This window comes from Tamandua tetradactyla, chromosome 2 (assembly GCF_023851605.1).
Source record: "Tamandua tetradactyla isolate mTamTet1 chromosome 2, mTamTet1.pri, whole genome shotgun sequence".
Classification (NCBI taxonomy): domain Eukaryota; kingdom Metazoa; phylum Chordata; class Mammalia; order Pilosa; family Myrmecophagidae; genus Tamandua; species Tamandua tetradactyla.
The window spans coordinates 185,191,142-185,207,500 of NC_135328.1; the positions used below are offsets into that span (position 1 = coordinate 185,191,142).

Here is a 16,359-nt window from a genome sequence, read left to right on the forward strand (position 1 = left end):
CTGCGGAACAGCACAAAATTAGTCTTCATCAGGATGCTTTCTATGAAAAGGAGGAGATGTTAAAAGAACTCTAAATTGACCTTCAGGCCCTGGGTTATAAAATAGCTCCCAATGAAGTAGGCACACAAGGTTGAACACCTCATGCTGACACAATTAGACTTCGGGAATGCACAGGTCAGAGAATGAGACTTATAGGAAACAAGACAAGAAAAAGAAGCCTAAGCTCTGACTAGTCAGTTTCTGACAGTTTCCTTCTGCTTCGATGTTTCAATAAAGCCACTAGATCAGAATTTGACTGACAACTGCCATTTCTCCTTTTATTTTGGACTATAAATTCTCAATGCCCCCCTGAATTCTTTGGCACACCTATTTTTACTTATTGTTGCCCAATTCATGAGTTGTTAGACTATTAGTAAAGCTGTCTTCTACTTGCAATAACAGTTCTTTTGACATTATTAAAAATTGTTGAATTAATTTGGAACATGACTTACACGGATGAGCCCGGCCCTGGCATTGCTGGATCGACAATGCCTTCCAGACCAAAAGGGGGCTAAAAGAAATGTAACAAAACAAGGTATCGGTGGCTAGGAGAGTTCAAATAGAGGCAAGAGATTATTCGGAAGGCTACTGTTATGCAAACTTCAGCTAGATATTGCTAATTGCCAGTTTTCCAACTCCAATCAACATCATCCCTGTTAACCCTAAAGAACTCCTAGAGATCTGAAACACTACAAAAGTTCATGCAATAGTTTATTTTCCTGAAACCTATAGCATCCAGAGGGTTCCTAGGCCAGATAAGTCCTGAAATCCAGAGAAGCCAGCCTCTCCAAGATATCAACTAACTCTATTCCCTTTTCAACATGAAAAAGTTAGAATGGGCACAGCCCAAGGATCCCTATAGATTATGAGAAGGATCAAAGGAGAAGTAGGAGTTATAACAGAGAAGACAGGATTTAACAAATGAGTATGACTGCTGAATCACTATATTGATATTTCTTTTAGCCTCCAACGTTTTGGAGCAGCTAGAAGGAAAAACTGAAACTGTGGAATCATAAACCACTCCAAACTTTGAAATCTCTTCTTGTAATAACTTGTTAAAATGTACTTTGAAAATTATTGTTTTTTCTTTTTTTGTATATATGTTAATTTTCATAACGAAAGCATTAGAATATGAAAAAAAATTTTAAATTGTTGAAATTAGGTGTGGGTGAGAAAACTGTGAGTGGAAAAACAATAAACATCTAGAATTTTGAATTCAGATTGCTTTAAAAGTGTCTTTCAGCTGTTACTCAACTTTAAAGAAACTTTTAAAAAATCATGATTCATTTAAGGCAAGAAACACAATCACTCCAAGAAACACTCCAATAACCAGAGGCCCCACACTCATAGAAAAGGCCTGATGCTACCTCAAAAGATTAGTGAAAGAATTTATGTTTTAAGTTAAAAGAAAATATTTAAGATATGTATGTATAATGTTTTACGATTCTGCATTTTAATTGACTTTTTTCATTAACACCAGTCCCAACAGCATCAGATAGAAGGGCTTCCAGTGGAAGTGCACTTGTTTTTAACTTACAATATAATGAGGACTTCTTTTTATGCTGTTAGGAAGAACATCATACTTGAAAGAGAATAAACGCTCACCCGATTATGGAGAAGAGAAGAATTTATTCATGATCTTGCAAGAATGGGCGCCACAGGTTTTTATATCCTAAGTCTAGCACATAGGCCCCTCCCCTGTTTCTCCACTAATTGGATACTCTAGAGGTTACAGCCTATCCGGACAGTCTAACTAATTCACATTTCCCAGGGAGGATTCCGGCTTTTGATTACACTTTACATTTCAATGACCCTGGCCTTTACTTATTCTAAACTTTGTTTTTACCTATCTGGAGCCAATTCTAGGTTTACATCAGAGGCGCTCTCCTTCCCTGCCTGCAAGAAGGTTTGCGCTGTCCTGCAATCCTTTCCTGTGCCATCGTGTGTGAAAGCTAAACTTAATTTTCTTACAATGTGCATACTTACATCATCCTTGATAAAACCAGCTGCATACTGTTTTATTGTATCATGGAGAACCCTAATTTACTTAACAGATCCCTATGTAAACTATTTCAACGCTTTTCTGAAAAATTATTCAGCAAGGAATTGAGAGGATGAAAGCAAATTGAGAGAATCTGGCAATAGAAGATAAATGGATTCAAGAAAAGAGAAATGGCGATAGCGAAAATGGCTGTTCCAATAATCTAGCTCTGAAGAAGAAGCGGCAGCGGACTTTTCCATCATTCTTACACATCCAACAGATGGAAGGCGTGTCATTTCTAGAAAATACATTGTACTTTTCCTACTCTCTACTTTAGCTCATGTCTGTTCCTCTTCCACATTTCATCTTTACCTGTTAAAAACCAACCGTTCCTTCAAGACCCAGAACAAATACCACATCCTATCATGATTAGCCCAGGCGGATATTATAGTAACAACTTGCGGGGCCAGGATTAATGTATGAGAATTCTGTACTTTCTGCATAATTTTTCTGTAAACCTACAACGCTCTAAAATATAAAGTCTACAAAAAGAAAAAAAAAATTGACTTTGGCCCTAACCTGTTTGCGTGCTCTGTGACCTCGGGTACTTTACCCAAATTCTCAGAGCTTCAGCGTCCTTATCCATTAAAAGAGGGATAGAGGTATCTGCGGCGTTGTCATGCAGATGCAGGCAGTTAACGGATGGAAAGCATTTAGAATAGCGCCTAAGTAGTCAGCGCCGAATAAATGTTAGCATTGGTTTTGTGATGCATTTAGGCAATCGCAAACAATTCGCCTGCGCGGAGGATATCCTGGAGCGCGGGATCCCAGGCTCAGCCACCCGTCGGCCAAAGGCACCCCTCGGGGCAGGCGGGAGGAAGGCGGACAGGATGCGCTTCTCCCGCGGCGCGGGCCGGCAGTCACGTGATCCGGCCAAGATGGCGTCGCCTAAGTGCTTTAGGGTTTTTGCTCTCTTTCTCCTGCCCGTATCCTGCGCTGCCTGGGCGCTGGGGCATCTTGAGCCGCCGGCGCCGCTTCCGCTGGTGATCTGGCATGGGATGGGTGAGTGAATGAGAAGCGAGTCAGAAAAATTGGCGACTCTTTTTCCCTCTGCTGCTTTGCTTTCGTGACTGCAAAATGAGGGTGTGGAGCGCGAGGACGGTGGTCGCACACCGCGCGGCTGGCCAGCCGTTTTAGGATTTGCGTGATTACCCTGCATTGGAAACGAAGAGAGGGATGTTTTCTTTTGAACGCTCATAGCGGCCGCTGTGCCAGGAATTTTAAAGGCTGACCTCGTTTCATTCTCGCCAGTGGCGTCTCGCAGCAGGGGTGCAGCGCTCGGCACTTAGGCTAGCAGGGCTCTGGCTACTTTATCAGGCATCCATCCTTTTATTCATTCACGCATTCAACAGAGATTTGTTAGGCACCTGCAGTTCAATCGTTCATTTAACACATAGTTGTTGAGTATCTTAAAACTTTATTTTCCAGTGGAAAGGAGAGACAGTCAATCAAAACAGTAAAATATATATCAAATGGTGATTAGTGCAATGGAGAAAGATAGAGCAAGGAGAAGGATAAGAGACTGGAGGTGGAGGCAAGGTCAGGAAAGGCTTCCGTGAGAAAGTGGCATGTGAATAAAGACCTGAAATGGGTGAGGGAAGATGCCGTGTGGATTTCTGATAGAAGGAACACCAGCTGCAAAGGCCGTGAGACAGGAGTACATATGGTGTATTCAAGGAATAGCATTCAGGTCTGTGTGGCTGTATCTGAGTGAGCAAAGGGAAGTGGATGGGGGTTCCGTCAGAGAAATGGGAAAGGTAGAGATGTTGTTGGGCCTACTAAGGCTAATGCAGGGACTTTGGCTAGAGTAAGATGGAAAACCATTGGGGTATTTTGAGCAGATGAATGACAGGATCTTATTTACATGTAAAAGAACTACTCTGGTTGTTGTTAAGAATAGATTGTTGTAGGGAGTCATGGACAATTGCAGGGAGACAAGTTAGGAAACTTTCAATAATTTAAACAGATGATGGCTTGGATCAGTATAGCAACAGTGGAGGTGTTGAGAAGTAGTCAAAGTTTGGATATATTTGAAGGTAGAACCAGTGAGATTTGCTAACAGATCAGATGGGGGTGAATTTAAGGGTGAATCCGTGGTTTTTGTTCTGGACAACTAAAAGAATGAAGTTATCATTTTACCAAAGTGAGGAAGCTTGTAGAATAAGGAAATTTGGGGTGGAAAGATCAAGAGTCTGATTTTGGACTTACTAAGATTGAGGTGCTTGTTAGACATCCAGAAGGTGTTGTATAGACATGAGGAATATGGAATCAAGGATAGAGGTACAGGCTGTTGATATAAGTAGGGAGCCTTCATCAGATGAATAGTATTTAAAGCCATGAGACTGGATGAGATCGTAGGGGATAAATATACATAGAGGACGAAAGAGGTCCAAAGACTAAACACTGAGGCACTCTACCATTTGAAGGTTGAAGAGATAAGGAGAACCTAGTAAAGGAGAGTAAAGAAACAACCAGTGTAGGTGGAGAAAAGTCAGGAGAGTGTATTATCCTGGAAGCTAAGTGAAGAAATTGTTTCAAGAAGGGAGTGATCACCAAAATCAATTAAAATAATGGCTGAGAATTAATTATTGGATTTAGCAATGTAATGATCATTACTTTAACAAAAAAGGTTTTGGTGGAGTGAAGAGAGCAAAAACCTGATTGGAGTTAGTCAAAGAAAAATGTTTGGAGAAAAATTATAGGCAGCAGACATAGACAACTTTCAAGGTTCTGTGCCAGGCCTAGGGGCTACAACAGTTAAAGATTAAAAGAGGACACAAGATAAAGAGAACACAATACTCTTGTGTTCTGTAAGAGCTTAGAGTCAGTCCATAGGTGAGACAGTAAAGTAGCCAAAAATTACACTTCAGTGTGGTGAATGCCAATATGAGAGAACTAGAAAATGCCCTAGGTCTCAACTTTTCCTTCTTTAGAAATTGGTTCTTCAACCACTCTCGGATTGAAAATAGGTTGACTAAATTCAAAATGGGAAATGATCTCATTGCACTTCTCCCACTCAGTGGCCAGTCTGCTTTCGGTTCTTAGCTTTGGCTCCTTGTACCAGGAAGAGAAATAGGGCTAGAACCAGGATGAGGCCCGTGAAGTATAAAATATAAGGAGGTGGGGCGATGGAAACAATGGATAATGATGATGGAGGCACAACTTTGTGAATGTAATCAACACCGCTGAATTGTATGTTTGAAAGTGGATAAAATGGGAAATTTTAGGTTGTTTGTAAGTTACTAGAAAAAAATTACCGTAAAACACTTCAAGTCAAAGAGTGAACCCTAATGTAAACATGAGCTATAGTTAATAGTATATTTATAATAATGTTGTTTCATCAGTTGTTAACAAAAGTACCAACCTAATGTGAAATGTTAATAATAGGAAAAATTGTGTGTGTGAGAGGCGGGGTGAATAGAAACTCTGTGCTTTCTGCATGATTTTTCTGTAAACCTACTACTGCTCTAGTAAAAATAAAATAGTAAAACAAAATTTAAGTAGATACTTGCTCTCAAGCTTGTGCAAGTTGAGAGTCAAGTAATGTTGTTTGGATTCATGAATTTTCATCACTGTTTTTATTGGCTAGGAGACAGCTGCTGTAATCCCTTAAGCATGGGTGCTATTAAAAAAATGGTTGAGAAGAAAATACCTGGAATTTATGTCTTATCTTTGGAGATTGGGAAAACCCTGATGGAGGTAAGGCCCTTTATAGCATTGTTCCTTTGAAGGTTTGCTGACTGATTTAATAAATTTACAACTAGAGTGTTTACTTTCCCAGGCCTACAAAGGCGCTCAGTGTAACATGTGCCTTCTCCCTCCCTTTTGCTCACTAGAGACCCCTTCATCCTTCTCCACCTCCAAACCCTTCCACATTTCATCTTCCACCCTCCTGCAAGGACACCCCTTGCCTTCCTGCCCATTTCCCTTTTCTCCTTAGTCACTTCCCACCTGCAGTTTCACTCCCATTGGTGACTAAATAATTGACCACTCAAAGTCCAGCTCCCCAGAGCACTGTCTGACTTGGACACTCTCACCATCTTCAATACCTATGCATGGAAAGGAAGCTGACAGTATCATTGGAAAGAAAGGAGAGTCAATTACAAAAATGCACAAGGAGAGTGGTGCATCTATCAACATCTCAGAAGGGAATTGTTCTGACAGAATTATTGTGACTGGATCCACTTGCCGTGGTCATTGACAAACTGGAAGAGGACATCAGCTATGACCAATAGCACAGCTGCCAGTTGAACTCAAGTACCCTGAGACTGGTGGTCCCTGTTAGTCAGTATTGTTCGCTCCTTGGGAAAGGTGGCTGCAAGATCAAGGAAATATGAGAGAATACAGGGGCTCAGGTCTGGATGGCAGGATATATGCTCTCCAACTCAGCTGTTCAGGCCATCTTTATTGGCCTGCAGTCCATCATTGAGTGTGTCATACAGATCTGAGTGGTCATGTTGGAGTCCCCCCAAAGGGTGGGACCATCCCGTACCTGCCCAAGCCTTCCTGTTCTCTGGTCATCTTTGCAGGTAGTCAGGACAAGTACAGTGTGAGCACAGGCAGTGCCAGTGTGAGCTTTCCACACATCACCCTGTCCATGTGCCTCAACCCTGGCCTGGAGGGACCAGCTCTAGAAGACTATACCATTCACGGACAGTATGCTATGCCACAGCCAGATTTGATCAAGCTGCGCCAGTTGGCAGCACAACAGTCTCATTTCCCTATGGTGCATGGCAATACCAGATCCATCGCAGGTTTGGATGTATCTACCCAGGTTACTTCTCATGAATTTACCATTCCAAATGATTTGATTGGCTTCATAGTGGGGCATCAAGGTGCCAAAATCAATGAAACCTATTAGATGTCTGGGGCAAAATTGTTAACCCAGTGAAAGGATCTTCTGATAGGCAGATTACCATCCCTGTATCTACCACCTGCGTTAGCCTGATTCACTATCTAATCAGTGTCAGGCTTTCCTTGGAGACAGGAAGATGGGGAGCAGCTGGAACAATGCAGATTCATCCAAAATCCTATTCTGCTGTTCACCACCATCTGTGATCCATCTGTGTAGCTTCTGGACAATCAGTGATTGATTCCAGGTTTTAAAGAGTTTGTAAAAATCATCCACTTGTGGTTTTTAAATTAAAGTGGTTTAATTACTTTCTTTGTTCAGTTGTTCGTGCTTAGATACATTATTTAGTTTTATAAGTTTCTCCCTGTTTTTTGTTTGTTTGTTTTGCTCATCTTTTTTTTCCTTCTTTGTCATGGAAATATAAGAGTAGAATATTAATACATTTCAGTTTATATCCTTGTCACAAATTTAAAAAATAAAAGATGAACTGGAGCTTTTTCTTTGTGAATGGGAGATGGATACCACAGTGGGGGAGGAAGGGAGAGTTATCTTTTTTTTTTTTTTCTTGTGTGTTTGTTTCCTTTTCCTTTTACCATGTATTTTTAGCAGGAAATCATACAATGATACTTTAACTCTTGAGTGGCTTATATGAGGATACTAACCTAAGCAAGTTCACCTCTTAGAGAAGATGCCAGTAGTGTTTTCAGCTCCATCCTTTCACTTCTCTGTGGCTCCTTTTTTTAGGATGTGGAGAACAGCTTCTTCTTGAATGTTAATTCCCAAGTTAAAACAGCCTGCCAGATTCTTGCCAAGGATCCTAAATTGCAGCAAGGCTACAACGCTATGGGATTCTCGCAGGGGGGTCAATTTCTGTAAGTTCCTTTCTTTTATAGAGCACACTTACATAAAATTGATTTTTTTCTTTTATTTAGATAGATGTACTCCTGATTCTTTTGGAATCCTCAGCTGTCTTGGAAAGGAAAGTTTTCCAAAATGTCCCATGTAAGAAGATTTATGGAACTTAAATTATTTTCTATGAAAAAATAAAGATTTGTGCTTGTCTTTCTCAGAGCCATATCCTGAAACTGGCTTTAGGGAACCTCAGAGGATCAAGTAGCTTAATTTGTAAAGCTGATTTTTTTTTTTTTTTTTTTTGTAAAGCTGATCTTGGTACTTTTTCACCTAACGGTCAGAAATGACAATACTTTCTTTCCCAGGCGGGCAGTGGCCCAGAGATGCCCATTACCTCCTATGATTAATCTGATCTCTATTGGGGGACAACATCAAGGTAACTTTGACCTCTTTTCCTTTTTTTTCTCTATTCTAACCCATATGGCCAGTTGATTAAAAAATATATATCACTGCTCTGTTTGCAAAAAAAGTCAGCCATTCTTGCAAAATCCTGTTTTTTCAGCTTATGGCAATCAAACTAGACTGTACTAAAGAAGAAATAGGAAGAGGCCTGGGACACAGATGAATCATTGGGTGGCCATCTACTTCCCTCCAATTAAATTGACATGAATTTCTTGGAAGTGAGATGGTTGTAGCCATGTGGCAGGTGGTGGTTGAAGAATTAGGAAAATCTAGCGATCCCGTTTGCTTCCTGACATTGGCAATGTCCTATTGAATTTAGGCAAAGAATAGTACCTAAGCTTTTTGGTTTTTTTAATTTCTATAAAGAATAGAAGTTAAATCCTTTGAGAAACAACAAGCTGATGGATATAGCTTTAGCTGATCTAGTGTAGAGACAGAACGATTCTTCTTACAGTCAGAAAACCTGAATCTACCCATTTGCTGTCATTCAGGGGCAAGTAATTTTGTATGTTAGGTTCCTTTCACAGATGGGGAGAACAAAAATATGACCCTGCTCATCTTGTGGGAGAATGAAGTGAAATAATAGGTAGGAAAATGCCTATTTCCTACCTGTTAGGAAATACAGGTAGGATATTTCTTTATCAACTGGTATATGATACCAGTGATAAAAAAAAAAGAGTTATGAAAATATAATGATCCTTTCTGCTTTCTGACATTGGCAAAGTCCTATTGAATTTAGGCAAAAAATAGTACCTACGCTTTTTTGGTCATAAAATTAAGAGTAGAAAAAAATTTGAGTAGAAATTAAATCCTTTGAGAAACAGTACTCTTTCTATTTAGACAGAATTGCTCACTGTCTAAATACCAATTGATAATACCAGTAGATAAAACACCTTTATCATTCATTCATTCCACAAATATTTATTGAGCACCTACTATATGCCAGGAACAGCATAGACAAGGTCTCTGTCTACATGGAACTTTCATTCTAGTGGAGGGTAGGGGAGAAAGGGGAGGACTGATATGAAACAAGTAAATATGGACAGTGGTAACTATGATGAAGGGAAAAAAATATCAGGATAATAGTCACTGTAATGGTTGAAGTTATGGACTCTGGAGCCAGATTGCCTGTGTTCAAATCCTGACTCTCTCTCACTTATTGTCTAACCTTGGACAAGATATTTAAGCTCTCTGCTTTAAAGTTGCCTGTCTGTAATGTCAAACAAATAACATTAACTACTTGGCAGAATAATTGTAAGGATTAAATTAACTACTGTCCATAGATGCTGTAACTATGCCGGTAATCAAAAATATTATTGTTGAACATGAGAGTATAAGTGGGAGAGGGGGCTGAAGTGGGGGGAGGGTGCTATGTTAGCTAGGGCAGTTCCATAGGGCTTCGCCAAGCTGAGACCTGAGAGATGAGAATGAGTACAGCTATGCAGAGGCAGGAGGAGAGAAGCACATCCTCAGGTGCAAAGGACCTTCACCAAAAAAGAGGGTGAGAGCACCAGGAGGAAACTAGTTACAGTATCAGTTCTCATAGAGTGTGAGTTTTTAAGGAATAATTGAAAAGGACCAGAGACTGGATCTAGTTTGTTTGTATATTCCACAGTGCCTTGCACATAGTAAATGTTCAGTACATGTTTATTGAATGAATGGATATTTGCCTTCTGTCACTGCAGGTGTTTTTGGACTCCCACGATGCCCTGGAGAGAGCTCTCATGTCTGTGACTTGATCAGAAAAACACTGAATGTTGGGGCTTACTCCAAAACTGTTCAAGAATGGTATGTATGGTTAGCTAAAAAAGATACAGAACTGTCAGTGGATGAAAAAATCTTGCAGACTGTCATGCTGGCAGTGATTTCAGCAGTCATTGCTAATATTCAAATGAGATATTTTCTGTAAAAACCTTTGGGAAGTTCTAAGCCTAAGGAATTACTGTTAGAATATTGTTAGTATTTGGAGAACAGATTCTTTCTGTTGTCAGTGAGGAGTTAGTCACGCCTACATCAGTGTTCCCTACTACTCAGTCACTTTGGGAATGTGTTCTTGTACATTTGTTTCCAAACTTAAACTATGCATCACCACCACTGGGCAATTAATTAAAAATAGATACGAGGGCTCCTTCCCTAGAAATTCTGATTCAGTAAGTCTAGGGTATTGTAGGTGATAACTGGGATTTGAAATCAGCTGATATGGTTATGGTATCTATCCTATGAGTTCCAAGTATGTCATTCTTGTCTAATAACAGCTCTCAGTATAACACCCCCTTGAAGCCATTTTTTTGAGGCACAGACTTGTGGATGACTCACATATGGAAAGAGCCTGCAGCTAGCTCTCCCATCCTTTCTTGTTTGTTGGCTACCCTAGATTGTCACCAAGCTATCTTGGGTCAACGGTGCCACTTGATGAGCAGCACAGGAAACCAAGTTGCTGTATATATCTTTATCTGCTTTTATTCCCTCAGACAACTCGAACCACACCTTGCTTTACCCTTCACCTTGTTTTTACTAATTACACCTTGGTTATTAATTTCCTACCTATTCTCAATTCTCATGGATAGTATGACTTCTTTAAACTCCATTCTCCCTTCTTTTTCTTCTAACTCTTGCCCAGATGCCTCCGAAAAATCCATCCTTTTCTTTTCTTGTATTTACTTGTTTTGTGAACCAAGATATAACCCTTGGCAATCAGAATTATGTTAGTGAGTATAAATGAATAATTATTGCTTGGGGGGATATTGTAGTGATACCTGGATATAGGTTTAAAATAGGTAGATTGATGTGTTTATCTTCTCTTCTTCCTTAAATGTTGATAAAGTGATAGCAAAAGAATTAAAAAAGAATAAACCTATAAGGGCAAAAAAAAATAGAGAGGCCATGATATAATAAAAGATGTCAACATGGTCTTGAAAAAAAGAAAGTAGATGAATGAGTGATAACTGTTTAGGCAAAACAGAAAAACTGAAACTTTTATGTCTGTAGAGGGATATACTGACCAAAAGGGAGCAGGTTCCCTTTCTTTATACCTCATAAAGACTCAGAAATTGGAGGTATAAAATACCTTGGAAGGTAGAGGTAAGGGGGTAAGCCTAAAACAGGTTTTCTCTGTTGGAAACCTATATAAAAAATGGTTAGGCTCCCCAGTCCCTAACTTTCATATCCAAGTGACTTATACCCACACCCTGACAAGAAAAGCAAAATGCAAGCTCTGGAGCAGTTTAACTAGAGAAGCACCAGGCCCAGGATGATGGTAAGATGCTGTACTGAAAACCCATGCCCTTTCCTTCTACTCAGCTCCCAGAATGTTAGCAGCCAGGCTTATTCCCTGCTAGGCAAAAATTTGGTCGGCCCCTTTCTAGAAATGAGAGAAAACCTAAAATTTGACATTTTGGAATCTTGCAACAACTCAGGACCCCTCCTGAATACCCTATAAGGAAGTCAGAAGCAAAGAAACTGCTCCTGCATGCAGAGCTTTGTAGTACCTCACTTACATGTGAACAGGGAGCCAGAGACCACCAGATAGTTGTCTGAGGAATGCTTCCAACATGGGAAAAAAAAAAAGAGGAAGAAACATGGCAATTAAAGGAGCAGAAAATGTTTTTTAAAAACTAAAATCAATATTATTATATTCAGAGAGATAAGAAGAAATTGCTTCCATGACACAAGAACAGAATGCCAATGAAATCAGCAATCAGAAAGTAAGAGAACTCTTGGAAATTAGAAATATAACTGAAATAAAACACTTATTAGAGACATTAGATGATAAAGTTGAGAAAACTTCCCAGAAGTTACAACAAAATCTCAAAGAGGTAGGAAAACAGATAAAGAAATTGGAGAAGCAGTTCAGGAAGTCCAATATCTGGTTATTAGGAATTTAAAAAAGAATACAGAGGAAAGGGCAGATTGGAATGGTCGATTAACTAATACAAAAAAGTTTCCCAGGAAACTTTCTGGAGTTTCTAGATGGGAAAGGGCTCACCGAGTACCCAGGGCAATGAATGAAAAAAATCCTTACCAAGGTATATTCCTGAGAAATTTCAGGAACAGTAGGGATAAACAGTAGATCCCAGTAAGGCCACATACAGAGAGACTCCCTAAAAGCAATGGTGCTAGCTAGCAGGAAATTGTGCCTTTGTATTTTGAGGAAAAATTACTTCCAACCTGAATTTCTGTACTGAACGCCATATCAAGTGTAAGGGGAAAATAAAGATAGCTGCAGACAGGCAAAAAGGCAAAAGAGAAAAACATCCCTCTCTCTAGGGGGTTGTTGGAGAGCCTCTGGACAATCCCTAAGTGTCTTTGGGCCTCTTCATTTTCCTCATCTCTGCTACGAAGTTAATAATAGAACTTTCCTGCAGGGTTGTAGGGAATAAAGAAATTGGGTATAAAGCATTTAGTGCAGTGCTGAGTTCATATTGAATAGGGAAGTTTGGGCTGTTATCGTGTTTAGAATATTTATCCAACTGTGGTTTTCTGTTTCCTTTATTACAAGTATTGCAACGGTTTTGTTTTCTCTAACTCTCAGTCACATAGTAAAATACACACACTGTAAAATATGTATTTTACAGTTTTATCAAATACTGAATTACTGATATATACCAGGCCCTATTGTAGGTCCTGCCGTACAACAGAGAACAGTACAATTAGGGTCCTAATTCATCTTGTGAATTAGGCCCATTTAACTTCTAAGGAAGGTAGATTTGCTCCTGATGGTAATGTTTTTTGAATACTCTCTTGAGCCTAATCCTAAAGTGCTTCTGCCTATTCAACCTGGGGACAGCCAGGGCCATAAACGGTGCCACATAAGCACTGAATTTGGTTTGGAGCTACCCAGCAGACATAGGTCTGTTAACTCAATCTGTCTCAAACCAGTCACTTACCTGTTTTATGGTTTGGAGACATTGCTGGAGGCAACCATCACATTTTCCTTGTATTGAAGGGATTGTGTAGTTGAGAGTGGTTCCGTGGTCCCAACAGAAAGGGGCTATCTGGCTTAATCTGCTGTATCCAGATGTTAGCCATACCATGCCATCGCAAAGTTGTAAATGCCCCTCTTTTTCTCTAATAGTTAAATGCTCAGCTCTGTTGCTGAGACGTTTTGCATGTTGAATGGCTCTCTTCACTGTTAAACTGTAAGAAAAAGAAATTCGGTGTCCTGGGGTTTCTAAATTAATTGGCCATTTATTTGGATCACCAGTAGTTGTGTTTATTGTATCTAGAACCTGTTTGTTCTCACATCTTTTTTTTTGGGGGGGGGTGCATGGTCCAGGAATTTAACTTGGGTCTCCTGCATGAAAGGCGGGCATTCTTACCACTGAACTATCTGTGCACCCTTGTTCTCACATCTTTTTTATTAATTTTCTTAGTTCCTTCCAGTCAGCTCCCTGGAGGAGTGATATCCCCCAGGGTAACCTGGAAATGCTAGACCTAGGTAACAGGCCACATACCCAACAATCTGATTGATTTATAGAAGCTGATTAGGAGTTTGCCCATTGTACAAAGAATGAGTATTTGATAATATGTCAATTCCTTGGGCTGTACTATAGCAGAGGTACAAAACAAGGCTATGCCAAAAATGCATATTAGGAGGAGTCTAATAATTTTACATAGTAATCTACCTGGTGCTACAAGGAAAGGTGCTTCACTCTTTAGGCAACACATACATTTATAAATTTTTTTTTTCCAGGAAGGATGCATAGGCTGGGAATCGAATCCAAATTATAATATTTAAAATTTCTTCTCTGTTTTCCTGAAGATGTACTTAAAATCTTCTAGGAATTCACATTAATATCTGCCTCCTGGAAGTTTGTCAGTTTTCTGTCCTTGTGGGGGGGGGGGGGGGCGGTTCGACCATTTGTTTTTCAATATTTGTCCTGTGAAAGAGTCTAGGAGAGAAAAACTAGTTAGAGGGTGCTATTTTTACCCTATTTGGTGTATCCATGGTTTCACTCTCATCACGGTAGGATATGTTTATCCTACTGGCCAGTTTGAAAATGTTATGTACCCCAGAAAAGCCATGTTTTAATACCAATTCAGTCTTGTGGAGGCAACCGTTTCTTTAATCCTGATTTAATAATGTGGGTTGGAATCTTTTGATCAGATTATCTCCATGGAGATGTGGCACACCCAATTGTGGGTATTAACTTTTGATTAGATGGAGATGTGATACCACCCATTTAAGGTGGGGCTTGATTAAATTAGTAGAATCTGTAAAAGGGGAGACATTTTTGAGAAACATTAGAAATGACAGAGTCTAGAGAAATGATGGAAGCCTCAGAGCTGATAGAAACTTTACAACAGAGCCAACACAGATGTGGACACCTGGAGAATAGAGATACAGATGTTTTTAGAGATGCTTGGACCCAGCAGATGTTGCCATAAGATGTTAAGCAAGCCAGAACCCGGAGAGAGCCAAGGAAAGCCAAGAGATGAAAGCCAGCCCTGGAGAAGTAAAGTGAGGAACTCCACAGAAACAGAGACTGAGTGCAAAGGAGCCTAGGAGGAAGGGACCAGCAGATGCCAGCCACTTGACTTCCCAGATGACAGAGGTATTGCAGATGCATTGGCCTTTCTAGAAATAAAGTATCTTTCCCTAGATGCCTTAGTTTGGACATTTCCACAGGCTTAGAACTATAAACTTGTAACTTATAAAATTCCCCTTTATAAAAGCCATTCTAGTTCTGATATATTGCATTCCAGGGGCTTGCAAACCAACACATCTACTATAGTATATCCATGGTTTCACTGTCATCAGTTTGACAAAGGAGTGAGTTGTTAAAACAATTTCATAACGACCTTCCCACTTTGGCACCAACTTGTCTGTTGGATGTTGATTTTTCCTTTTTTTTTTTTTAGAGAATTCAGTCCCCAGTCTTAAATTGATGTAAGGGAACATTTGTAGGAAAAGAGAGCCAATTTGAGGTGTAGCAGTGAATTGCCTCTAATGTGGTCTTTGGTGACTGAATGCATCTCTTAGTTTTCAGTTCTTGGCCTTGTTCAGTCCAGGTATACATATCATATTGTTGTAGGAATGTCTTCCATATACCATTTCAAATAAGCTCAAAAGGAGCCTGTTTCTGGGTGCTACTCTTACCCGCATCAAAGCCACCCGGAATACCTTGTCCCATGAGAGATTAGTCTCTTGGCAGAGTTTAGCTACTGTTTTCTTCAGGGTATGATTCATCTTTTCTGTTTTCCCAGTAGATTGTGGTTTCCGAGGTACATGAAATTTCTAATGTATATTCAGCACTCCTGACAGTTCCTGTGAGATGTTTTATATTAAAGCCCTCCCATTATCACTTTGTATTGAAAATGGGCGTACAGATCTTGGAATTATTTCCTTCAGGAGCACCTTAATTACTTCTGAGACTAGGTCTGTCCTACATGAAAGACTTTACCTATCTTGTGAACATATCTACAAAAACAACAAGATATTTATAACTTCCACAGGCTTTTGGCATGATGGTAAAGTCTATTGACCAATCCTCACCTGGTGTTGTGCCTCTAGCTTGCATTCCTTTTATAGAGGGCAGAGGCCCAGGTTTTGGGTTGTTTTTATCACAAGTTAAACAGTTTTTTGTTATCTTCTGAATGTTTTTTTGCATCCTAGGTCCTGTAATATAATTTTTCAGCCACTGATACATGGCATCTCTTCCATAATGAGTGCTTTGATGTAAATAAGTAAGAACTCTTTCCATTAAATGTTCAGAAATAAAAATTATTCAGTCTTTATTATAAAGCCATCCTTCCTCCATTCTTTTGTATGGAGTGTTTGCTTGAGCAATAATATCTGTTACTTTTTGGTCAAAGCCTCACTCTTTTGCTCTCTATTAATCATGGGCTGAATACTTAGGAAAAAAATTTTTAGTCTTATATCTAGTATCAGAGAAAGTACCAATGATGAGGATAGAGGCTTTAGTTTGGTTGCTGCTCTTCCTTCTAGATCTGCTATTTGATTACCTTTTATAGAGTCCATTTCTCCATTCTGATGACTGTAGCAATGTATTATGGCAACTTTTTTTTTTAACTTTTTATTGTGAAATATACATACAAAAAAAAGAAAAATACTTCTTCAAAGTACACTTCAGCATGTAATTACAGAATAGAT

The 16,359-nt window shown here is 39.5% G+C and overlaps 1 protein-coding gene and 1 pseudogene across 3 annotated transcripts in view; both read left to right on the forward strand.

Annotated features, from left to right (window-relative positions):
- The window catches only part of PPT1 (palmitoyl-protein thioesterase 1), a 129,984-nt gene that overhangs the window by 82,552 nt on the left and 31,073 nt on the right, over positions 1-16,359 (forward strand). For 2 of the 3 annotated variants that reach the window (XM_077150149.1, XM_077150148.1), the window contains 4 exons: positions 5,670-5,779; positions 7,677-7,804; positions 8,150-8,220; positions 9,932-10,034. In XM_077150149.1, coding sequence (XP_077006264.1) covers positions 5,696-5,779; positions 7,677-7,804; positions 8,150-8,220; positions 9,932-10,034 — 386 coding nt within the window. In that variant the 5' untranslated portion in view covers positions 5,670-5,695. Of the gene's footprint in view, positions 1-2,929; positions 3,083-5,669; positions 5,780-7,676; positions 7,805-8,149; positions 8,221-9,931; positions 10,035-16,359 lie in introns of those variants that run through there. The other variant, XM_077150147.1, reaches the window with a different exon arrangement.
- Positions 5,786-7,670, forward strand: LOC143674432 (poly(rC)-binding protein 2 pseudogene; annotated as a pseudogene).